At 39.8% G+C, this 25770-nt stretch overlaps 4 protein-coding genes across 4 annotated transcripts; all 4 read left to right on the forward strand.

Annotated features, from left to right (window-relative positions):
* Positions 1–1791: 1791 nt before the first annotated feature.
* Positions 1792–3202, forward strand: LOC143847943 (GDSL esterase/lipase At3g48460-like). Its single transcript, XM_077356717.1, has 2 exons — positions 1792–1920; positions 2789–3202. The coding sequence occupies exons 1-2, from the start codon at positions 1792–1794 to the stop codon at positions 3200–3202; spliced, it is 543 nt and encodes a 180-aa protein (XP_077212832.1).
* A 1020-nt stretch (positions 3203–4222) lies between these two features.
* LOC143849117 (GDSL esterase/lipase At3g48460-like) lies at positions 4223–5806 on the forward strand. Its single transcript, XM_077358163.1, has 2 exons — positions 4223–4900; positions 5380–5806. The coding sequence occupies exons 1-2, from the start codon at positions 4268–4270 to the stop codon at positions 5779–5781; spliced, it is 1035 nt and encodes a 344-aa protein (XP_077214278.1). The 5' UTR covers positions 4223–4267; the 3' UTR covers positions 5782–5806.
* A 2716-nt stretch (positions 5807–8522) lies between these two features.
* LOC143847944 (GDSL esterase/lipase At3g48460-like) lies at positions 8523–19211 on the forward strand. Its single transcript, XM_077356718.1, has 4 exons — positions 8523–8721; positions 11404–11930; positions 12684–13072; positions 19058–19211. The coding sequence occupies exons 1-4, from the start codon at positions 8523–8525 to the stop codon at positions 19209–19211; spliced, it is 1269 nt and encodes a 422-aa protein (XP_077212833.1).
* Positions 19212–23672: 4461 nt separating this feature from the next.
* LOC143847946 (GDSL esterase/lipase At3g48460-like) lies at positions 23673–25477 on the forward strand. Its single transcript, XM_077356719.1, has 2 exons — positions 23673–24296; positions 25031–25477. Exons 1-2 carry the CDS (start codon positions 23673–23675, stop codon positions 25475–25477), a joined length of 1071 nt encoding a protein of 356 aa, XP_077212834.1.
* The last annotated feature ends 293 nt before the right edge of the window (positions 25478–25770 follow it).

The raw sequence follows: 25770 nt of genomic DNA on the forward strand, positions 1-25770 counted from the left end.
TACAATGACAGAATTACCCCTAGACTATCCCAAATGGCAAAAATGCCCTCTAATAAGAAGATAAGAGTTAGGAGGTGCAATTCAGGAGGGGTGCGCAAAAATGGGTCTCTACAGGGGTGGCCAAAATGTGGTGTCTACAGTTTCCCATCGGTTCGATGTTTTTCATTTTCGAATTAAAACTTAAAAAACCATCAACCTTAATCGTGACCGAACTAATGCCTAGAAAAACCGAACTGACCCAAACCGAAAGGCCCGGTTCGGTTCGGTTTATCGGTTTGGCCGGTTTTTTATGTAGCCTAATTGCTGGCACAAGGCCTAGGACAATGCAACCATACTCCGATTTGGGTCTTATAACTCGCCTTGGCCAACAACCCAACCCTCCCCCACCCACCAACAATGACCTCGGGGAGGGGGATGGGGACTCAAACCTGAGATCTGGCTCTGATGCCACTTGTAGGACCGTAGAGCTTACCAACTTTCCCAAAAGCAATTGCTGATGAGAATGGGCCTACCATTATCTTTATTAAAAGTCCAGACCAAGGGGAATTACTGGCACAAGGCCTAGGACCACGCTCTCATACTCTAATCTGGGTCCAGCAACCCGCCTGGGCCAGCAATACTCAGTACCTTCAAGTCAAGTAAATTCTTAACTTCACCTTATAGATCATAACCATATTCCTTGCTTCCAACTATCCATTAAAGGCGTGCATAATTACAGTTGGAAAATTTACCTATATAGGGACTGAATCTTAGAGGGAAGATCCTAACCCTCTATAGATCGGAGGGTTAGAATCTACCTATGGAAATGATTTTTGCGGCACAACCTAGTTAGGCTGTGGCCCATCTAATAGATGGTTTGGATCATCCTATGGTGCGGGCCATACTGTACTTTTTAATAAAGTGAGGTGTGCGATCGTCAAAATATGGTAGTGCTGATAACATTTCCCTTTCTGAAATAAGGTTTCTAATCCAAATGAAACCAGAATTCAGAAATTAATAGAGAATCATAACAACCTAAATTTCTACTTTATTTTCATTTCCCATTGTAAAGCACATCTTCTCTATCGAGCCTCTGACTCGTAAGAATCCTTTACATGAAATTTGAAATATGAATAGCAATACATGAATCTTATTCAAAGGTATTTCTAGGAGTATTTACTTAGTAGGACTCATAATATATAAAGATGAGATTCTATCTTATTTTTCCAACTACCATAAAGTTAAGGCATGCACTCTTCATATGTCATCTATCTTATACAAGGATAGAAGATGTTGAATTGGTTGATGTCGCCCTAATCTCTGTAATACCAAGAGCAAAATCAGTGGTTCTTCTAACCAATCGAAAGAAGAATTGGAAGAATGAACAAATGCAAAGGTACCTCGTCTTCAAACCCTAGAAAGAGAAGAACAAGGCCCTAAAAACCAATAGAATGTTTATTAAATGCAAAACGGTGACATGCACCCACTGGGGGTGCCCTTTCACCTTAATTTTACAGAGGGACCTGAGAGTGAAGGAATATTAATCATAAAAATGGAGGCTTTTATGATTTGATCTGTCACCTCTCTATAAAAGAAAAAAACAGAGAAACAAAAGCGATTCGAAATGGGGTAGTCAAATAAAATTTAGGTTGTCTAGCGCCCTATATATTTAGGTTTATTAAACACAATTTAAGGAACCCTTATACACCCATCCCGGTAATAGAGTCGTTACAGCCTCAGCACAGTTGGTTTAACGATTTCATCGATAAGGTCGAGTGTGCCTCGAAAAGCCCTGCTCAATGTAAGCCTATAATGGAAGGTGCACTCTTCTGGGTGGGGTTGACAGGGGGCATCGATTATACCATAATTTATGGGTCCTCCGTTGTCTCAACCGAAACACTCAAGGAGATGGCCGTTGCCAATGTCATCCATCTTGTGCAGGTATGGACAACATTTTCTATTTCAAAAGAAATTCAATTAGGAATCCCCTATATGAGATTTGATATGCGGTTTTGTAGAAGGTGACGCATGTGCATTTGACGTTCGAAGGCCGAGAACTCCATAGCCATCGATTATTATTAAAAAAAAAAAAAAAAAAAAACAACTCCATTGCCATGATCCGACTATTTCGGATCGTCAGACCAATCACAGGGTGACCGTCGTTTGTAACGCATCTGATATTTGGATGATCTTGGGAAAATTAGGCTTCGGGTAATATGTTACGGGCTTGATCATTGATATTTGACAGCCTATGATTTATCTGACCGTCCTAAATGGTCTGATCATGGCTCTGAAGTTCTTGGCCTCTTAACGGCATAGATGCATCTGCTCCAAAAAGCCATTTAGCGAGTCACTTCATCTCGTCTCACTTTATCATAGCAGATTTTGTCTTAATATTAAAATATTAAAAAAAGTTGGAGAATATTTTTAAATTTTAAAGATTAGACCCACTTATGATTTTGAACATTTTGAGACGATGGTTTTTATTATAGGGCTCAAAAGTCTTACCTGTCTCAAGCTTTGGGTCATAAACTGAAATTGCCATGTAAGGAAACATTAGCAAAGACAAGAAAAAGGAAGTGAAAATCATTTCTATTTTGAAAGTGTTAAACCCAGTAGAGTTCTTTTAAGTGTAAGAAAGCAAAAACATCATCTACAATTCTAAAACAGAAAGTTATCAGCATCCAATCAAACAAGAATGAAACAAAGTGAATATATAGTGGCATAAACAAAATATGGAAGTGCAAATATCATTTCATCTTTCTTTTATTAACGAAATTTTCTTCTTCTTATGATGAGTCACTTGTAGGATTTGTTGGCTAAGGGTGCAAAATACATGATCGTTCAAGGTCCGATCGGCAAAGCTCATAAATCAGTCATTGACGCTCCCAATGCACTCCTCCAACAACAGCTAGATCAAGTCCGAAAACAGAACCCCAATGCTACCATCTTGTTCGCCGATTTCAACCGTGCTTTTACTTACAATAGGATGAACGCCGAGAAGAATGGTTTCCAAAAGCCCCCCATGATATGTTGTGCCAATGCGACACACCCCTGTGGCATGCTGGGTCCAACCCTATGCGCGGACCCAAGTAAGTACATGAGGTGGGATGGGTTGCACTCCACAGAGGCCTTGAATGCAGTTTTTGATAACCAATTCTTCCATCAAGGCTACACAAAGCCTCCATTTCATAGCTTGTTTACCAATAGAAAGGCAGCTTGAATTTAGTCATATGCCAAACAAATTTATACATAACAGGAGATTTCTTTGTTCATAAGTTGTTTTTATGAATGGCCAATTCTTATATTGCAACCAAAAGAGATCAGGGTAGTTAGCTCAGGATCAATATGATTGTTCATATATCTTTTTATTTGATTGAGATTATCCTGAGTCAATTTTGACTAGGGGTGCAACTTGGGCCAGGTTGGCTCGGGTTCTTCAACGTTAACCCTAACTCGAATCTTGGGTTGAGGAAGGTTAAACGGAACCCAACCTGCCTTTAAATCTCTCATCCCTAACCCAACCCCTCTAACCTGATTTTTCAAATTGGGCTGTGGCAAAAGGAGGAAAAAAATATAAAAAAGGAACTTTGGTTTTGATGTCGGCTGGGGTCGCAATAAAATCTCAATAAAATTAGTAGGACAAGAGGTAGATTTGGATTTCTCACATTTGCAGTTGTGGCAGTATGATTTTCTCTTGAAATTATCTTGTCTACTTTTCCCCAATTTCGTTGTGGCAGTATTTTATCCAAGAACAAAGGGAGAATAGCAAGCATATCCAAGGATAAAATAAACCCGGGGTGCTATCCCATGGAAAACAGCCCCACTGGAAAATAAACCTCCCAAAAAACTTGAAAGAACTTGGATTAGCGTATATTCATTATCATTCCCATAATGACTTTATTAACTCCTCTGAATTTAATGTAAGGCTATATTTAGGCAATCCTCACCGTCCACTTGCTGCTCCAACCATTAATGGGCCACAGCATAAGTCATTTAGAATGTGTTGCATGCAATTAATTAGTTGTAATCCCTATATTAAGGCTAACCAAAAATAAAACAGAAAAAACAACTCGATATGCTATGAGTTGTTTAGGCTAACCATTCTAAATGTTAGGAAAGGCTGTAGCCTCCTAAATTTAGGCATTTTGTAACTATGACTTGAACAAATTTTTGGTTGTCTAGCACCCTATATATGTTGTTTCATAAATTTTTTGCAGGCAGCTCTTCCCTTCGGTTCAAAACGTGAAATACCAAAAAAGAAAAGGGGAAGAAGCTCTCCAAAACAATGGCCCGGTGCTCTTCTCTACCTCTCTATCTTACTCTCTTTTACTTCTTTCTTTCTTTCTCTCCTTCTCTTTCTTTACCCCAATCAGCATATAAAGGGAAGTTCTCAAAGATATACTCGTTCGGTGACTCCCTCACAGACACAGGAAATTGCCTAGAGTTACTCCCTTATTTGTACCCTCCCTACGGTATGACTACTTTCGGCAAACCCTCTGGCCGTTGGTCGGATGGCCGCCTTGTCCTCGACTTCTTGGCTGAACAATTGTCACTTCCTTACGTCCCCGCGTTTCGTGGCCCCAATGCAGCCTTCTCCTCCCATGGTGTTAATTTTGCAGTTGCTGGATCAACGGCCATAGATTATGAGTTCTATGAAAAAAACAATTTAAAGAACCCTTATACAGTCGTCCCGGTAAAAGAGTCGCTACAGACTCAGCATAGTTGGTTTAACGAATTCATCGCCAACGTTGATTGTGCTGGGAAATGTCCTGCTGAATGTAAGGCAATAATGGAAGGTGCGCTCTTTTGGGTAGGGACGATGGGGGGTAACGATTATGCCATAATTAAGGGGTCCTCCGTCGTCTCACCTCTCACCCTTAGGGAGATGGCGGTCGCAAATGTCATCCATCTTGTGCAGGTATGGACAAGATTTTCAATTACAAAAGAAATTCAAGAATCCCCAAAATGGGATTTGATAAGCAATTTCACAGAAAGACATTTCACTGCTCACATTTTTTAGTAGGGGTGCAACTTGTGTCGGGTCAGGTTGAGCTTTTGCTAAAAAATGAATTGGAATCAACCCAAATCCGACCTGATTTTAAGGTAAGAGCTCAACCCGAATTCCAAAAAATAGATTCGAGTTGCACCCCTAATTTTTAGAAGAGAACAGCCACCTCGTAGTAGATTAATTTTGTCTAAATTTTAAGATTAGATCCACCTATGGCTTTGAACATTTTGATATATCTGGTATTGTAGGATTCAAAATTCTAACCTGTCTTAAGCTTTAGGTCATAAACTAAATTAAACTCCTTTCTAAGAAAATATGGGAGAGCAGATACCTTTTCATCTTTCTTTTATTAACTAAATTTTCTTCTTCTTATGATGAGTCACTTGCAGGATTTGTTGGCTAAGGGTGCGAAATACGTTATCGTTCAGGGTCCAGCCTGGAGAGCCAATACCTCAGATATCAACACTCACAATGAACTCCTCCAACAACAACTAGATCAAGTCCGTAAACAGAACCCCAACGCCACCATCTTGTTCATCGATTTCCTCCGAGCTCTTTTTGACAATATAAAGAATGCCAAGAAGAATGGTTTCCAAGAGCCCAGCAAGATATGTTGTGGCACTGAGACGTATGGTTGTGGTTGGCCGGGTTCAACCGTATGCTCGGACCCAAGTAAGTACATAAGGTGGGATGGGTCACACTCCACAGAAGCCATGAATGCCATTTTTGCTGACCAATTCTTCCATCAAGGCTACACACAACCTCCATTTGATAGCTTGTTTGCCATTTGAAAGGCTGCTTGAATTTAGTCATGTTCCAAACATATTTATAAATAATAAGAGATTTCTATTTCATAAATTCTTTTATTTGTGTTGTTGCAAGTGTCATTTTTTTACTTCTTGATTAAGGCCATCCAGAGTCTTAATCTTAAATCTCTAGGGGTGCAGCTCGGGCTGGGTTGGGTAAGGTTGAAGCCAACCCTAATAGCATTACCTCAACCCTAACTAGAACCTCGGGTTGAAGAAGGTCAACCCTATCCCAACCCACCTTAAAATCTCTCAGCCCTAACCCAACCCATCTAACCCAAAAGGGGCAAAAAATATATACAAAAACTGCATATGGGTTTTGTGGTCAGGTCGGGCCTCACTAAAATCACGATAATGTGATCAGGTTCTGGTCGGGTTGGGTTGCCCAAGTTTCATGAAGCTTCCTGTTACATATATCTAGAAAACTTCATTAAGGCCTAAATTACAAGAGTTGAGCTAATCGATCGAAAACCATAGATTGATTGAATCAGATATTCGTTAATGGATCCAGCACAACTAGTAATCTATTAACATCCAAACAAGCAAAAACGGATGGGGCTATTCTCCCATGAATATAAATCTTTGGACAAGCTGTTCCTGAGGTCGAGTATTCTACTTCGATAGTTTTATCTTGAAATTATCTTGTCTACTTGTCCCCAATTTCATTCTGGCAGTATTTTATCCAAGAACAAACGAAGAATAGAAAGACTTTTTCCAAGGTTAAAATAAACCCGGGGGGCTATCCCATAGACAACATCCCAAATGGAAAATAGACTGTCCCAAAGAACTCAAAATAACTTTGATCAGCTAATATTCATTATCATTCCCAGAATGACTAAATTAAATCCCCTTGTATCTTCTCTCCATTAATATAACTCTTTGCCATTCAAAAAAAACATATATATGTGATCCCCCACCAAGGAAATCAAAACATCAAAATTAAGACAATAAGATCAACAAATTGAGAAAATTCAAAGCATACCGCTAGAACCCGGAAAGCCCGACCGGAAAGTTTCCTCATCGGCATTGATCGAGATCCGACACTGAGGCGGTGGGACTGCCACGGTGGCGCGACAAAGGGGGCAATTGGAGTGAGAAGAGAGCCACATATCTATACAAGCAACATAAAATGAGTGGTTGCACTCGGGCAGCTGCCGGAGTTCGTCTCCCTCTACAAATACCGATAAGCACACCACACACTCATTATCGGAAGATTGGATTTGGGTATTCTCTTTCCGATATTTATACAACGGAATTAAGTTGCTGGTGGAGTTCTCGATATTTCCGGCAATGTTTCCGGTGGACCCGTCAAGACTCCGGCGAGTTCGGCGGTGTTGCCAGCACCATCCAACGACAAATAGGTTGTACGCGATGAGCAAAAGAGCGATGGATGCGATGACAATAACACTATAGTAGAATGAAGAGGGTTTAGTTCCCCGATCGGGCGGTGACACGGGCTCCATAGGGGAGGATTTTGGTTACCGGCCGGTGGCGGGATTTATCAATGATTGCGAGGATTACTATGATGAGAGTGATTAATCAGATTTATCAATGAATTGTCGTTGAGTGAGGGTCGATATGAGTTTTTTAAAAGGGATGATTGCATTTTGAGAAAGGAAAAAATGGGTAGAGACACGATTGCATATAGCCACAATATTTGATTTATTTCACTGTGTGGGACCCATTTGCTTATAAGGAACAAATTTGAAATTTCGCATTGAAAGAGATGTGCTGGGGATCCAGACCGTTGGAAAGATTCAAAGGATCTGGACGTTAATGGACAAGATTTTGGTACAGGACTTGGATCGGACGTGTCCATTGGATTCATATCCTGTGGATTGAAATTATTTTGGACCGCTGATCCTGAAGTAGCCAAAAAATCCGATGGAGCATCTTAGATCCGGAGTGCCAACGTACCAAAATTCTCCGTTCACATTTTTATTCATCTATGAGAAATAAGATCATTTTAATGGGAAATGCTATTTCAATCTCTTTTTTTAGTTATTTTGCCCCTTTTGTGTGTCTTTTCATAAAAATGATTGTATTTTCACTCTTTTTGTTGGATTTTCCGAGAAATTTTTTTTTTTGAAAAGTTTTTCCTCCAATAAAATTGATTTTGCCTATTATTTTGGATTTGCCACAATACAAACTTGAATTTGTGATAGACCTGGCAAAAAGTGACCCGGACAAGTGGGTCCACCCTGCCTGCTCGTAATCTATGGGTCCGGGTCCAGGTCCGTGTCACTAATTAGTGACCCGTTGAAATTTGACCTGGCACATAATGGTCCCATCAAAATTGGGCCAGGCTGGGTGGAGCCGCGAGTGCCACAGGTGCCCATTAAGGGTGTCAATTTTGGCTCAGGCTCGCTCGAGCTCGGCTCGAATCCTTAACGAGCCGAGCCGAGCCCGTTTTAGGCCCTGCTGAGAGCCTTTTGGCTTTGTTATGGCTTTTGACAACTGAAATGTTTGAAAATTTATTGCCCTATGTTGGAAACTATCAATTATCAGGATTCTGCATTATTATGTAGTCTTTCTTACTTCATGATATAACTGGTTGTGCTATTATCCTATTTATTTCTTGTTTTGTTATTCAATATACATAACTTTTGGCCTTTCCATTTATTGTGTCTTTCTAAAATGGGTTTATAGTTGGGTGACTCTTACCAAAGTAACCCTGACCCAAAACTACTTATGTTAGACTTGATTATCTCCGAGAAGATATCAGGATGGACCACCATGATGAGGACATATATGCCGTGGAATATATCGACGGAACTGGACATAGTGATGATGATGATGATGATATGCTTGCCGAAGCAGCATCAGTGGTTGCTGTTGGTGCATCTTTATTTTTAGCGATGCTTATGGAGCACGAAGGACTTTTCATAGAACCGGCGTCTTACAAGAACCACTATCTAACCGATCGTAGCTTAGGCTGGGCTCGGCTCGGCTCGTTAAGAATTTAATATATATACATATAGAGGAAAGTGTTGGTGAGCTTAAGCGCCCCAATCACATGGGTCCCACATTTTCTGTGGTGATCCAAACCATTCATTTGCAAGGCCCTATCATAGATAGGGTGTCTACAAAAAATCAGCTCCATTGGATCATCCTAACCCCTCCATTTGTGAAGGACAAAAATGGGCAGATTTGTGGACAAATAATGTCTGTCCATTTTCACCTCCACAAATGGATGGGTTAGGATGATCCTATGGAGCTGATTTTTGGTACACACCCCATCTATGTAAGGGCCTTTCAAATGAATGCTTTAGATCATCCGAACAAAGTAGGCCCCAATGTGATTGAGCGCTTAATGTCACCATAAGTTTGGTGAGCTTAAGCTCACCAACACTTTCCTCATATATATATATATATATATATATATATATATATATATATATATATATATATATATATATATATATATATACACACACACACACTAAAAGGGTTCTCCAGGAAGTGAAAGGAGGAGGCAAAATATGTCACTTCATTTTTGGAACCCCATTTGTTACTTGGACCACCCCCCATTAGGGGTGGCCAACCGGTTCGGTTCTCGGTTCCATGAACCGTAAGAACCGAACCGAACCGAACCGTAGTACACAGTAGGACCGAACCGAACCGGACCGAACATAATCGGTTCGGTCCGGTCCGGTTCTTCAGTTCTAATGGCTAATTATTAATTATTAATTATAATTTATAAAAACTTTTAATTAAAGTTATAATAGAAGTTACTTTCTTATTATAAGAATAGTATTAACTATTACTTATTAATATTATAAGTAATTTATATTATTAAGTATATGTATAATAGAAATATAAAAATATTATATATATATATATATATATATATATATATATATATATATATATATATTCAAAGTTCGGTTCTTCGGTTCCGGAACCGAACCGAGAACATTAGACCCGGAACCGAACCGAATAAGTTCGGTTCTTCATCAGTGGAACCGAACCGGACCAAAAATATTTTTTTACAGTTCGGTTCCGGATCGGTTCTGGCCACGCCTACCCCCCATAGTGTAAAAAAAGTAGTCAAATTACACTAGATAGGGCTGTCCAGGGAAGATGAGGGGTGTGAACTTAATATAACCCGAGCCTGGTTCTAGCCGGAGCCGAGCCCCAGCCGAGCTTTTGAGCTTAACGAGCTGAGCTCGGGTCGGCTCGTTTGTCTCGTTTACTCCCCTAGTGCCCATAAAAACTGAGGAATCACATTCAGGTCCAATAAAAGAAGTTTTCACTTTGAAAGCTAATAGAAGAAGACAAAGTGTCACGTCAATGTTGAAAACTAGGAACGGTTGGCCATGTGAAAAGCTGGCAATCTCACGGCAACTTTTATTACTGCACCATCATTCATAAATAAACGAGATTATTGGAAAAAGACCATCAATTTTGACCATTTGGATAATCATGCTCGGTTGCTGGGTCAGGGCTCAGGGCGGGTCAGGGCTCACAGGGCCAAACTTGCACCCCTAACAGTGAGTCTATCCCAGGATAAAATGATCTTCGTTTGCTTTGAACAAATCCTATGAGGGATGCTTTCAATGGGAATAGTAGGCCACGGTTTATTTTGGGCTTGAACAAGCCAGGGTCTATCCCGGTTGTGACTTTCAATGGGAATAGCAGGCCAGGGTTTATTTTGGGCTTGAACAAGCCAGGGTCTATCCCGAGTTCACACCGAGAACAGCCCCACTGTGTAGGGTATATCCTAAAAAGATGTCCTTAGAAGAGACCTAGGATTATCCTATCACAGTGGGACAGGCAACAATGGAATGGGCACACGGGTGGGGTGGCCAACAAATCAAAGTACCCAATCAACGGAAAACGGATTACACATGCCAATGTGTCCAGCACGCACGTCCAAATTAAAAATGCCCCTCATTTTTTTAATCCATTCTCATTAATTTGTGGCAATATATAGCATTCAATAGGAACACATCCAGCGTTGTTGGAGCGTTGTTGGAATCGATTCTAGGGATGAGTGACTCGGACCACAACTTGAGAATGTGTTGGCAAGCAATTAATTAGTTGTAATCCTCAAATTAAGCTCAACTAAAAGAAAATTCAACTAGAATTCCTATTGTTTTGCCTTGAAGAAAGGATACAAGGGCCAATAGAAAAACAGAAAAACAAATGCAACTGGATATCCTGTTGTGGGCTTTTATAATTTGATCTGTCATCTCTCTATCATATAAAAAAAACAGAAAAACAAATGCAACTGGATATCCTATTGTGGGCTTTTATAATTTGATCTGTCACCTCTCTATCATATGAAAAAACAGAAAAACAAAAGCAATTCGAAATGTTAGGAAAGGGTGTAGCCCCCTAAATTTAGGCATGTTGTAACTGTGACCTAAACTAATTTTGGGTTGTCTAGCCCCCCCCTATATATATATATATATATATTGTTTCTTACACTCTTCACAGGCAACTCTTCCTTTGGTACCAAAAGGCGAAATACCACAAAAGAATAGGGGAAGAAGCTCTCTAAAACAATGGCTTGGTGCAGTTCTCTCTCTCTCCATCTGACTCTATTTTACTTCTTCATATCTGTCTATCGTTCTCTTTCTTTACCCCCATCAACTTACGAAGGCATATTCTCAAAGATCTACGCCTTCGGTGACTCGAGCACAGACACAGGAAATTGCATAGAGTTACTCCCTTATTTGACCCCTCCCTACGGAATGACTACTTTCGGCAAACCCTCTGGTCGTTGGTCGGACGGTTACCTTGTCCTTGACTTCCTCGCCAAAGAATTATCACTTCCTTATGTTCCCCCGTATCTCAACAAAAGTTCTGATTTCTCCCATGGTGTTAACTTTGCATATGCTGGATCAACGGCCATAGATTATGAATTCTATGTTGAACACAATGCAACGAAGGCTCTACCCAGCCAGATAACAAATTCCCTACAGACTCAGCTCGGTTGGTTTAACGAATTCATCGATAGGGTCGAGTGTGCCGGGAAATGTCCTGCTCAATGTAAGGCAATAATGGAAGGTACACTCTTCTGGGTGGGGACGATGGGGGGCAATGATTATCGCAGAATTAATGGGACTTCCATCAGCCCCATCACCCTTAGAGAGATTGCAGTCGCCAATGTCATCCATCTTGTGCAGGTATGGACAAGAATTTATATTTGAAAAGAAATTCAATAATTCTCTCTATATATATATATGGGATTTGATAGGCAATTTTCGCCCGATATTCATCATAGCACACTTGGTATTTCATCCGAGAGCAGTACAATTTTTAAGATGCGTCCGGATCAAATATCAAAGGCATGATCTTGACTTGGTGGCAGGTCACGATCTTGACTTCGTGGGCCCCACAAATATGGCATTTTTTGCTCGATTCGATTCAATTCAGGCTATTTGGTAATGTAAGGGGTCATGGGTTTTCCTTTTGGGCCAAGGAGAATGCTCCTGGGCAATTCATAGTATGTAAATCTGGTGGGACTACTGGTCCCCAACATAATTTTCAATTTTCAAAAAAAAAAGGGCAGTACTTCTATCGTACAATGAATACAAGCACGCCAGCTCGTCCATCATATAATTTCTCTTATCTTACTATCAAAATATAAGTAAAAGTTGAGAATATTTTTTAATTTTTAAGATTAAACCCACCTATGGCTTTGAACGTTTTGAGATGTTTTTTTTATTATAGGGTTCAAAAGTCTTACCTGTCTCAAGCTTTCGGTCATAAGAAAAAATTCCAATATATGTAAGGAAACATTAGCAAAGACAAACCAAGCAAAGTGAAAATGATTTCAATTTTGAAAGATTGGCATGAACAAAATATGGGAGTGAAGATACAGTTCATCATTCTTTTATGAACTAAATTTTCTTCTCCTTATGATGAGTCACTTGCAGGACTTGCTGGATAAGGGTGCAAAATACATTGTCATTCAAGGTCCAGAAGCGCAAGGCTATGAATTAGATGTCGCCGCTCACAATGCACTCCTCCAACAACAGCTAGATCAAGTACGTGAACAGAACCCCGACGCCTCCATCTTGTTCGCCGATTTCATCCGTGCTCTCACTGACAATGTGATGAATGCAAAGAAGAAAGGTTTCAATGATCCTGGCCTGATATGTTGTGGCAATGAGACGATCCTCTGTGGCAGGCCGGGTGCACCCGTATGCGCGGATCTAAGTAAGTACATGGCGTGGGATGGGGTGCACGCAACAGCAGCCTTAAATGCCTTGCTTGCTAACCAATTCTTCCATCAAGACTTCACAAGACCCCCGTTTGATAGCTTGTTTGTCAATAGAACGGCTGCTGAAATCAACACATGTACCAAACATATTTAAAAATAATAGGAGATTTCTTGTTCATCAATTCTTTTTTACGAGTTATTACAAATGTCATTTGTTGATTTCTTGATTAAGACCATCCTGAGTATTACAAAGGCCAACCCTAACCCAACCTGCCTTTAAATCTCTCAACGCTAACCCAGCCAATCCGAGTTTTCAAATCGCGCTGGGATGGCTTCGGGTTAACTTGGGGCAATATGAGAAAAAATACAGAAAAAGAAGGGTTTTAGTTTCGGGGTTGAGTCGGTTCGAGTTGCAATAAAATCACGACAATATTAAGGGGCCGTGATCGGGTTCAGGTCGGATCGAGTTGTCCAAGGCCTTAGATGCAAGGGCATCCCCCTGGGAATCTCTTATGATTGCTCATTGGACTTTTACCTTATTTTTGTCATTGTTAGTGGAGTAAGGGTAGGGAATCTCAGTCATTTTGGTCATTTCACATGTCATTTATCATTAGTAAGGGTAGTTTGGTTAATTTCTTAATTGTTTATGGCATTTTAGACATTTGGCCTTAGAGAGGGGTATTTGAGTCTTTTTCATGTAAAGGCAACCTATATAAGTCCATTTCCCACCATTTTTCATATGGGAAATGATATATGCGCCAAGTGTTTCGATAAACATGCGCTCCACTTGTTTGTCGTGTAGTATTTAAAGGGTTTAAAGTGCTTTTTGAGAACCGTAATATCCTCTGAAATCCCTTTAAATATATACTACACGACAAACAAGTGGAGCGCTTGTTTATCGAAACACCTTGGCGCAGATATCGTTTCCCCTTTTCATATTAGCTCTCGTGTTTTTTATATTATCACTGAGCTAATTGAACCTTGTGTTCCTTGATTTCCTTCTATGGAGGTACTGATTGAAAATTCCATACTAATAATCCTTGGCCATTGACTTTAATGTCATTAGTACAAGACATTGGAACGTTGATAGTCACTTAATTATATTGTCCAAGTCCTGTGCGCTTCTCGCTACAACAGCATTACCATAAATTTATGCTTCAAGGGCAACAATTATTACATTATTCAACACTCCTCCTCAAGTTGGAGTGTATATAACCATACAGTTTGGATACTAGCTACAGACAACACTTCCAAATTAATGTTTAAGCTTCTTTGATCAGATATGGGCTGTATATATGATGGGCCACACACCATGCCTCAATTATATGTGAAAGTAAATAATATGATCTTAGCAAGTAAAGTATCTGTTACATATTTGGAACCTCACCGATGCACGATGATGAGATGTTGTGGGTGGAAGAAAATCTACCATTTGTTTGTGTAATATATATTTAGAGCTGGTAGAACGCTCTACATCAAATCATTTGAACCACTTTCTTAAATGATTGGATAAGCTTAACTTTGATTGCTCCTCTCAGTAATCCATAATCCTAAGCAAGAATGAGCACTACAACCATGTATACGGTAGATGGCCTCTTTAGAAAATGTTGCAACCAGCAATATTAATTATTAGAGCCCTTATTCGGACTGAAATTTTGGATTTCAGTGAGGAACGAAACAAAATCGTACCGAAACCGAAATTCCCGAAATTTACCAAATTTCGTTCCAAATTTCCGTTTCAAATTTCGGGGATTTCGTCGAAATTTAAAATAAAATTATACATTTTTATTCCGTTAAAGAATTTCGAACGAAATTTCGGTAATTTCGATTGAAATTTTGTCCCAAAAAAATTTGGATTTTACGCGCAATACCCCCGAAATTTCGGTTTCAGATAAGTCTAAAATTTTAGCCAAAACCAAAATTTAAAACCATGTATATTATTAGGGAAGTTATATATTATATTAATTATTAGAGTCCTTACCGTCTATATTATTAGGGATGATACATTCGCCCCCTTTTCATACCTGAGCCACCACTCATATATAAGGTTTGCCCAAGGAAGAAAGGGACGATTATATCATTTCCGTTTTTACTATCCCTAACTAGATAAGGCGGGGCCACTAGTTCAATGATAAATTAAAAACGTTCATCTACTAGGCATCAGCCTCTCCCAATGGATAGGGGATGCAGGGAAAGTGTTGCTGAAGTGACGGTCAAGCGTTGCCGAATGAGGACCTGTCACTAACTATGAACTAGCCCTTTGAATAATCCCTGATTGCTAGTTTTTCCTCACCAATGAACTCAAATTCGTGAGTTATAATGTTGTGATCTAAATCAGAATGAGGGAATAGCCATAATGTTGGAATACAACTCTCGGCTTCGAATCTTAGGTCATTGTCTTTGAAAACTTAATTAAAATCAACACTAATTTCCACTAGTTAGCGGCCTTTAAACTAGTGAACTTAGTGAGCTGTTACTAAGCACTCTCATAAGGTCCATGCTTTAGGAAAGTCTCTGGTTGTTTAAGAGATGCATGTGGTTGGAAATATTTGCCCTAAATGAGTTGAATTAATACAAAGCTAGTACTCGTGCCTATAATGAAAATACCGATTTCAGCCTTATTTCATCCAACAGTGAGTAACCTCATAACATTGAGTACGTGTTATTTGCTATAGAAAGCCATGGATAGGAAGCCTGTACGGTTCCTTATAGTCCGTAGTTTCTTTCTAGTGATGTTTTTTTTCAATCAATCTTCCATTATATCTCCCAATTCCATCTTTAAAGTCTCTATTGTCCTGAGGACCCATTTAGACCCTACTAGTATGATTCTTGAGTTTCGAAATATGATTTCATTGAGAGTAGTTCTCTTTTCATGGCTTGGAGCCACTGAGCTGACTAATCACTCATTCTGGCTTGACTAATGAAAATATTATCCATATCACACTCACTCAGATAGATTAAACCTCTGCACCTGCTAAACATCACTAAAAGTGTAAGTGTCCCGAGTCCAGCTTTCTTCTGACTCATAAAGGGTCTTAGGCATAGCCTTAGTTGTAACGACAATCATAAAATGAGCTGTTGTCTTAGAGCATCACTCCGCAAAGCTCAGGCAACGATGAATTGCACAACATGCTCCTCGTCATGTCCATAAGAGTACAACATTACTTCTCAGCTACCTTATCTTGCCCGGATGAGTATGGAATTATGCTATGATAATGACATTCTCTTTCAAATATGAGACAAATATACCTAGATTGCAACCCATTTCTAATAGTTTATTATTATTGTAGGATCATGGCACTTACCAACTATCCCAAAAGCTATTACTGATGGGAAAGGCGCTACCATTATCTTTATTAAGAGTCCAGACCAAGGGGCATTGATGGTAGGGATGCACACGGTTTGGTCCGGTTTGGTTTAGGGAGGTTTTTTGAACCGAACCGATCCCATCGGTTTGGAGAAAATCCAAATCGTAACAGAACCGATGGGGGGTATAACCGAACCAAACCGAACCAATTTTGACCGGTTCAATTTTGTTCGGTTTACAGTTTATCCTGTTTTTTGGTTCAGCTTTAATACATATCCAAATCAAGTAGTCAAATGAGGCTTTTATGTTGCAATTTTATCTAGGGTTGATACCCTTTGGGTGACTACAATGATAAAATTACCCCTAGACTACCCAAAATGGCAAAAATGACCTCTAATAAGAAGATAAGAGTTAGGAAGTGCAATTCAGGGGGGGGGGGGGGAGGAATGGGCGTCTACAGGGGTGGCCAAAATGGGGTGTCTACAGTTTCCCATCGGTTCGATGTTTTTCATTTCCGAATTAAAACTAAAAAAACCATCAACCTTAATCATGACCGAACTAATGCCTAGAAAAACTGAACTGACCCAAACCGAGAGGCCCGGTTCGGTTCGGTTTATCGGTTTGGCCGGTTTTTTGTGTAGCCTAATTGCTGGCACAAGGCCCAGGACAATGCAACCATACTCCGATCAGGGTCTTATAACTCGCCTTGGCTAACAACCCAACCCTCCCCCACCCACCAACAATGACCTCGGGGAGGGGGAGAGGGACTCAAACCTGAGATCTGGCTCTGATGCCACTTGTAGGACCGTAGTGCTTACCAACTTTCCCAAAAGCAATTGCTGATGAGAATGGGCCTACCATTATCTTTATTAAGAGTCCAGACCAAGGGACATTACTGGCACAAGGCCTAGGACCACGCTGTCATACTCTAATCTGGGTCCAGTAACCCGCCTGGGCCAGCTATACTCAGTACCTTCAAGTCAAGTAAATTCTTAACTTCACCTTATAGATCATAACCATATTCCTTGCTTCCAACTATCCATTAAAGGCGTGCATAATTACAGTTGGAAAATCTACCTATATAGGGACTGAATCTTAGAGGGAAGATCCTAACCCTCTATAGATCGGAGGGTTAGGATCAGCCTATGGAAATGATTTTTGCGGCACAACCTATTTAGGCTGTGGCACTTCTAATAGATGGTTTGGATCACCCTATGGTGCGGGCCATACTGTACTTTTTAGTAAAGTAAGGAGTGCGATCATCAAAATATGGTAGTGCTGATAACATTTCCCTTTCTGAAATAAGGTTTCTAATCCAAATGAAACCAGAATTCAGAAATTAATAGAGAATCATAACGACCTAAATTTCTACTTTATTTTCATTTCCCATTGTAATGCACATCTTCTCTATCGAGCCTCTAACTCGTAAGAATCCTTTACATGAAATTTGAAATACGAATAGCAATACATGAATCTTATTGATCAGTATTTCTAGGAGTATTTACTAAGTAGGACTCATAATATATAAAGATGAGATTCTATCTTATTTTTCCAACTACCATAGCATGCACTCTTCATATGTCATCTATCTTATACAAGGATAGAAGATGTTGAATTGGTTGATGTCGCCCTAATCTCTGTAATACCAAGAGCAAAATCAGTGGTTCTTCTAATCAATCGAAAGAAGAATTGGAAGAATGAACAAATGCAAAGGTACATAGTCTTCGAACCCTAGAAAGAGAAGAATAAGGCCCTAAAAACCAATAGAATGTTTATTAAATGCAAAACGGTGACATGCACCCAATGGGGGTGCCCTCTCATGTTCCGAGTTAGGGATGGTTTTGTGCTTTTATCTTATCATCTTTCTCTTTTTCTAATAAATCAGTCGGGGTCCCCGTTAAACCCCAGTTTACCCATAAAAAAATCCACCTATTTTAATACAACACCACTGCAAGTAGATAATCATAAATGACATTGAGCCCAACCGTTTGGTATCTCTTTGAAGGGGAATTGCAAAACAATTACCTCACTTTGTTTTCCATTACAATTCTGGTTACTACGTATGCGGTTCTGAGGTGTAAATTTCCAAGAAATACTTCATTTAATTTGGCGCTTGGACAGTGGGAGACTTGTACTTTCAGTTTGTCATTGTATTGGAATCATCCAAGTGTGATAGTAGCATCCACAACCACAACCCAAAACAGCTGAAAATGACGTCCAAAAAGCTAGATGCAAAACACAACCGGTCTCTTCCTTCATGTAGCCAATCTTTTCAAGAAGGGGAGTAGGATATGAATACTGGAGATGACTATGATCATGATTTTACATAAAGACTAGTCCCTAGACCTTTTTTCATGCACATACGGTGACAGAATGATGGAGATCCCTGAGTTTCATTTGGGAATGGAAGCCGAAGAGATCGTTGATTGGATGAGCACGTTGACCGGGTTTTTAACATCAAGAAGGGTGTTCCAAAAGAGGCAAGTACCCTTAGTCGCATCGAGATTTAGAGATGAGGCCCGAAATTGGTGGTGTACATTGACAAATCGGAGACAGGAGATCGGCAAGCCTCCGATTCAGACATGGGAGGAAATGAAAAGGGTACTTGGGTGAGAATTGATTCCATTTGACTACCCTCGTCTGACACGACAACGGTCCAGGAGCTATGTGCCTATTTCCTCACCACCACCTCCGATTAGATCCGTCACTACGCCTACTACTATCAGCGTAGTTTAACCACCTCCATCTATTTCTATTGCTATTGTTGACAACGATGACAGACAACTAAAGTGTCAGGATGTCATAGAGGAGACCACCTTTCTAAATCCACACATGGATGGTGATGAGATTGACGCTAGTGATGAAGATGCTAGCGCTGCTCCTCTTGTTTGCGATGATGAGGTCGGTATTGATGTTGAGTCAGAATGTCAGTGATTGATGATGCAGAGGAGATACATACAGATGTAGTTGTGATGACTTACACCTGGCAGATGTAGTTCATATTTTTGTGATCCTTCCTATAGTCGCTACAGACGAGGCTATTGATGCGTATCGTGGCCCACTACTTCTTTGCCATGTTTAGAAGATATATATAGATCAATACAAGTCACCACTTCACCAAGATGGATCAGTTTTTACATGATCGATCACAAAGATGTTGACTTCGACGAATTACTTCTCCTACTGCTTGAGTCGGTCATTTACATATTCGACTCAGGCATACTACCACGACACAGAGACTAATGGGGAACTCGAGGATGAGTTCTTTCAAGAAGGGGAGTTTGATGATGGAGCATCCCCTGGATTTTCTACATCGTCGTTCACATCTCCTAAGGACAGTTTGTTCTGTGTTTTAATGCTTTTAATTTTCTTCTTGCATATGTCTTTAGTGGTATTTTCCATTGGTGGGGGTAGTTTGGTTATTTTCTAATTTTGTTGTCATTTTTTTTTTATTTTGGATCAATTAGGAGTATATTTGTCTTTTAAATCATATGGGCAGCCTATAAAAGGCATTTCCCTCTCATTTTTATTGACTTTGATTTGAATTTGAAATTTAAAAAGGGAATCCCAGCTTTGGGAAAATTTCTTTCTTGTTAGAGATTAGAGGATTGTAAGCTAAATTTTCATCAATTCTCTTCAAATTACTGTACATTCTCCCTTGTGAATCAATGAATTTTCATAGATTTTGTTATTCTTTCATCCCTTGCAAGAATCAAAGTTGATTCTTTGAAGGAAATCATCAAAAAATACAAAATTTTGAAGATCTAGTTTGAGACTTCATCCCTGCGCAATCGGAGGTCCGATCTACAAGCTCCTCGGCAAAATCACTTCCGCGGCCACTTGCATCAGAAGGCTACTTTGAAAGCTATAAACTAGGATAGATACATGTCTATTACTACCATTATTTCCATATAAGCTATCTAAAAATAATGCAATATTCGTATAAGATTATATGTAAATAATTTTTAGGGTTGTCCAAAAAGTCTGTAAATTTTTTGACATTAAAGGCTTGTTTCTGCCTACCAAGAATTTTTTTTCTTGGAATATTAGCTTACCCAATGGTGAAGAAGGGGGAGAGGGATAGACACCAAAGGACTGAGTGAGGAGTTAAGAAAAGCTTGAAAAACAAGGAAACAAAAAACTCCACCCAAAATATGATTGATTGTTTCCTTGTTATTTATAGCCACTTCTTATGCCATCTCAAGTCCCTTACCACCCTCGCTACCCCGCTCTCGCCACTTGAGAAACTAATTTATCATTAAAAAAAATTCATGGCTGCCAAACATTAGCATTTATATATTCAAAACATTTATTTTTGATGAAAAAAACACATGAGTAAATCAAAACAAAGATTTTTTTGTCTAACCGTTTTCTTTTTGTATTTATTTTTTTATGAAAACTTCAATCAATTTTAATATAAGAAAATAAAAAATAAAAAATTTCATAATTTTAGGATTGATTATATGACAATTTTGTCAACAAAAGTTTGATATAGTTCTGAGTTACTTTGTAAAAATATTCTTCAAAAAGTCGAATATATTGTTATTTTATATAATTTTCATTGATTAATTGCGAAATACTTGAGAAAATAGGGATCTATAGACCAAAAAAGAAAGCTCAAGGTTTAGGCTAAAAACAGAAAGTTTGTTATTTTTTCACCGACGGCCCACGATGACGGAACTCGCTCCTACGATAAGGGCCAACGTATCAATCATATATAATGGCATGACATAGAATTGCCAACATACTAATCCCCATTGGTTGGTGGGATGCATAATTGCCAACGTACTAATCCCCATTGGAGGGACACAGAATTTTAACCTAAGCCTCACAAGAAGCATCAATCATACAATATCATAATAGAAATATATGGTATACAAATCAAGGGTAAAGAACAGTCCGTGTGTACACACATACATACATACATGCATGCATGCATGCATACATTCGTACAGAGTCACAGATATCACTACAATCAGTTCGGGGAGATATCAAGGAAATTATGTATCAAACTACTAAAGCAATCCCTTATTTCTGACCTCAATCAGAAATTCCAACCAGTTCGATCGAATTTTAATTACCTAGAATATAGTGTGGAAGTACGATTTAATAAGTCCATGCATTGATATTGATGTAAAGAAGTATGTCTATTATACTCTAAAAGTGCTAACCAATTTTTGAAGCAGAAACGGGTTCGGTCGACCGGGCCCCCAAAATCCGATTTTTTTTTTAAATATCCAGAAGCCTTACTGCGGTTAATCGTCCTTGGGCGGTCGACCGGCCTGAGCACCCGTGGTCGATCAGCCCGGAGCGGCCTACTAGGTCATGAATTGAACTTTTTTCAAAAAAATAACATAGCCGACTGTTATAGAAATAACATATTCAAGATGATTAAGACAGAAATTACGATCTATCTCCATCTCTTGACCTCGAAATAGGCTCTCTGGGGCTGCTCACGGATCTCGAGAGCAATTTCTCCTCTTTGATTTAGGGTTTATGACGGAGAATTAATCTGTCATTCGTATTCGTACTGCTTACTAATAGCCCTAATACAGTTTTTTGCAAATTTGACTAATAAACCCTTAGTCTCACACGAAATTACATGTGGGGTATTTGAGGCCCATTGCAGATGAGCCATTTGTCAAAATGATCTGCAAATCAAACAATCTTAAGCATCCAATTAATTTACTATAGATCGATCGTTAACACAAAAATGGCCAAAATTCAAGTCAATTGATTATAGATTGCGTTGCTTTTGGATGATGCTTGGACAAGTGAATGTTGAAAAGATTTTTCCGGTATGGTAATATTTTATCCAACAACAATGTTCAACATCAAAGAATATCAAAGGATTTGTGTGGAAACTAATCAATCTCATAGATGAGATTACAGATATTTGATTGTATAATGCTTTCTCTTTTAAAAGACACAGTGAGTAGAGCTGCAATAGGGTTGGGTTTTGCAAAACCCCAGCCCAACCCTAGCTGCCATTATCTTAGCCCTGACCCACCCTGACCCTGAGTCAGGGCCGAATCCTGAACCCAATGCCCGCCGTGATTGGGCAGGGCTGGGTCGGGCTTGCCCTGCTTGGGTCGGACCGGCCGGACAATTATACATGTTTTCAGTCTGTTTTATTGTCAAAAATCAAAATACTTCCACACAATCTATTATTCTAATTGATATATGATTTTTGGTGATAAATACATAACCAAAACCCAATGGATGGAGAAATGAAAAACAGAAAGGCTCAAGGGTGGGCCGCGGGTAAAGTGTAAACAGGGTCGAGTCGGTCAGGGGTAAAGTGTAGAGGGGGTCGGGTCGGCCCGGGGTATCAACCCTGAACCCGACCCGACCCTGAGTCAGGGCCAAAAAAATGTACCCAGACCCGCCCTCAGGGTCAGATTTTCCAACCCTGACCCTGTTCGGGCTCAAGGCGGGTCAGGGCTCACAGGGCCAAAGTTGCACCCCTAACAGTGAGTCTATCCCAGGATAAAACGATCTTGGTTTGCTTTGAACAAATCCTATGAGGGATGCTTTCAATGGGAATAGCAGGCCAGGGTTTATTTTGGGCTTGAACAAGCCAGGGTCTATCCCGAGTTCACACCGAGAACGGCCCCACTGTGTAGGGTATATCCTAAAAAGATGTCCTTAGAAGAGACCTGGGGTTATCCTATCACAGTGGGATAGGCAACAATGGAATGGGCACACGGGTGGGGTGGCCAACAAATCAAAGTACCCAATCAACGGAAAACGGATTACACATGCCAATGTGTCCAGCACGCACGTCCAAATTAAAAATGCCCCTCATTTTTTTAATCCATTCTCATTAATTTGTGGCAATATATAGTATGCAATAGGAACACATCCAGCGTTGTTGGAATCGATTCTAGGGATGAGTGACTCGGACCACAACTTGAGAATGTGTTGGCAAGCAATTAATTAGTTGTAATCCTCAAATTAAGCTCAACTAAAAGAAAATCCAACTAGAATTCCTATTGTTTTGCCTTGAAGAAAGGATACAAGGGCCAATAGAAAAACAGAAAAACAAATGCAACTGGATATCCTGTTGTGGGCTTTTAGAATTTGATCTGTCACCTCTCTATCATATAAAAAAAACAGAAAAACAAATGCAACGGGATAGCCTATTGTGGGCTTTTATAATTTGATCTGTCACCTCTCTATCATATGAAAAAACAGAAAAACAAAAGCAATTCGAAATGTTAGGAAAGGGTGTAGCCTCCTAAATTTAGGCATGTTGTAACTGTGACCTAAACTAATTTTGGGTTGCCTAGCCCCCTATATATATTGTTTCTTACACTCTTCACAGGCAACTCTTCCTTTGGTACCAAAAGGCGAAATACCATAAAAGAAAAGGGGAAGAAGCTCTCTAAAACAATGGCTTGGTGCAGTTCTCTATCTCTCCAGCTTACTCTATTTTACTTCTTCATATCTGTCTATCCTTCTCTTTCTTTACCCCCATCAACTTACGAAGGCATGTTCTCAAAGATCTACGCCTTCGGTGACTCGAGCACAGACACAGGAAATTGCATAGAGTTACTCCCTTATTTGAACCCTCCCTACGGAATGACTACTTTTGGCAAACCCTCTGGTCGTTGGTCGGACGGTTACCTTGTCCTTGACTTCCTCGCCAAAGAATTATCACTTCCTTACGTTCCCCCGTATCTTAACAAAAGTTCTGATTTCTCCCATGGTGTTAACTTTGCATATGCTGGATCAACGGCCATAGATTATGAATTCTATGTTGAACACAATGCAACAAAGGCTCTACCCATCCAGATAACAAATTCCCTACAGACTCAGCTCGATTGGTTTAACGAATTCATCGACAGGGTCGAGTGTGCCGGGAAATGTCCTGCTCAATGTAAGGCAATAATGGAAGGTACACTCTTCTGGGTGGGAACGATGGGGGGCAATGATTATCGCAGAATTAATGGGACTTCCATCAGCCCCATCACCCTTAGAGAGATTGCAGTCGCCAATGTCATCCATCTTGTGCAGGTATGGACAAGAATTTATATTTTAAGAGAATTCAATAATTCTCTATATATATGGGATTTGATAGGCAATTTTCGCCCGATGTTCATCATACCACCCTTGGTATTTCATCCGAGAGCAGTACAATTTTTAAGATGCGTCCGGATCAAATATCAAAGGCAAGATCTTGACTTGGTGGCAGATCACGATCTTGACTTGGTGAGCCCCACAAATATGGCATTTTTTGCTCGATTCGATTCAATTGAGGCTATTTGGTAATGTAAGGGGTAATGGATTTTCCTTTTGGGCCAAGGAGAATGCTCCTGGGCAATTCATACTATGTAAATCTGGTGGGACTACTGGTCCCCAACATAATTGTCAATTTAAAAAAAAAAAAAGGCAGTACTTTTCTATCGTATAGTGAATACAAGCACGCCTGCTCGTCCATCATATAATTTCTCTTATCTTACTATCAAAATACAAGTAAAAGTTGAGAATATTTTTTAATTTTTAAGATTAAACCCACCTTTTGAGATGTTTTTTTTATTATAGGGTCCAAAAGTCTTACCTGTCTCAAGCTTTCGGTCATAAGATAAAATTCCAATATATGTAAGGAAACATTAGCAAAGACAAACGAAACAAGGTGAAAATGATTTCGATTTTGAAAGATTGGCATGAACAAAATATGGGAGTGAAGATACATTTCATCATTCTTTTATGAACTAAATTTTCTTCTCCTTATGATGAGTCACTTGCAGGACTTGCTGGATAAGGGTGCAAAATACATTGTCGTTCAAGGTCCAGCAGCGCAAGGCTATGAATTAGATGTGGCCACTCACAATGCACTCCTCCAACAACAGCTAGATCAAGTACGTGAACAGAACCCCGGCGCCACCATCTTGTTCGCCGATTTCATCCGTGCTCTTACCGACAATGTGATGAATGCAAAGAAGAAAGGTTTTAATGATCCTGGCCTGATATGTTGTGGCAATGAGAAGATCCACTGTGGCAGGCCGGGTGCACCCGTATGCGCGGACCCAAGTAAGTACATGGCGTGGGATGGAGTGCACGCAACAGAAGCCTTAAATGCCTTGCTTGCTAACCAATTCTTCCATCAAGACTTCACAAGACCCCCGTTTGATAGCTTGTTTGTCAATAGAACGGCTGCTGAAATAACCACATGTACCAAACATATTTATAAATAATAGGAGATTTCTTGTTCATCAATTCTTTTATACGAGTTATTACAAATGTCATTTGTTGATTTCTTGATTAAGACCATCCTGACTATTACAAAGGCCAACCCTAACCCAACCTGCCTTTAAATCTCCCAACGCTAACCCAGCCAGTCCGAGTTTTCAAATCGCGCTGGGATGGCTTCGGGTTAACTTGGGGCAATATGAGAAAAAATACAGAAAAAGAAGGGTATTAGTTTCGGGGTTGAGTCGGTTCGAGTTGCAATAAAATCACGACAATATTAAGGGGCCGTGATCGGGTT

This window comes from Tasmannia lanceolata, unplaced genomic scaffold (genome assembly GCF_043159265.1).
Source record: "Tasmannia lanceolata isolate RefF3 unplaced genomic scaffold, GAP_Taslan_0.1 ptg000016l, whole genome shotgun sequence".
Classification (NCBI taxonomy): Eukaryota; Viridiplantae; Streptophyta; class Magnoliopsida; order Canellales; family Winteraceae; genus Tasmannia; species Tasmannia lanceolata.

Coding starts and splice junctions, on each gene's coding strand:
- LOC143847943 (XM_077356717.1), top strand. CDS start 1,792: ATGGAAGGTGCACTCTTCTGGGTGGGGTTGACAGGGGGCATCGATTAT. Junction 1,921..2,788: donor ATGTCATCCATCTTGTGCAG/GTATGGACAACA, acceptor AGTCACTTGTAG/GATTTGTTGGCTAAGGGTGC.
- LOC143849117 (XM_077358163.1), top strand. CDS start 4,268: ATGGCCCGGTGCTCTTCTCTACCTCTCTATCTTACTCTCTTTTACTTC. Junction 4,901..5,379: donor ATGTCATCCATCTTGTGCAG/GTATGGACAAGA, acceptor AGTCACTTGCAG/GATTTGTTGGCTAAGGGTGC.
- LOC143847944 (XM_077356718.1), top strand. CDS start 8,523: ATGGACCACCATGATGAGGACATATATGCCGTGGAATATATCGACGGA. Junction 8,722..11,403: donor GAACCACTATCTAACCGATC/GTAGCTTAGGCT, acceptor CAACTTACGAAG/GCATATTCTCAAAGATCTAC. Junction 13,073..19,057: donor AGACCCCCGTTTGATAGCTT/GTTTGTCAATAG, acceptor CAACGATGACAG/ACAACTAAAGTGTCAGGATG.
- LOC143847946 (XM_077356719.1), top strand. CDS start 23,673: ATGGCTTGGTGCAGTTCTCTATCTCTCCAGCTTACTCTATTTTACTTC. Junction 24,297..25,030: donor ATGTCATCCATCTTGTGCAG/GTATGGACAAGA, acceptor AGTCACTTGCAG/GACTTGCTGGATAAGGGTGC.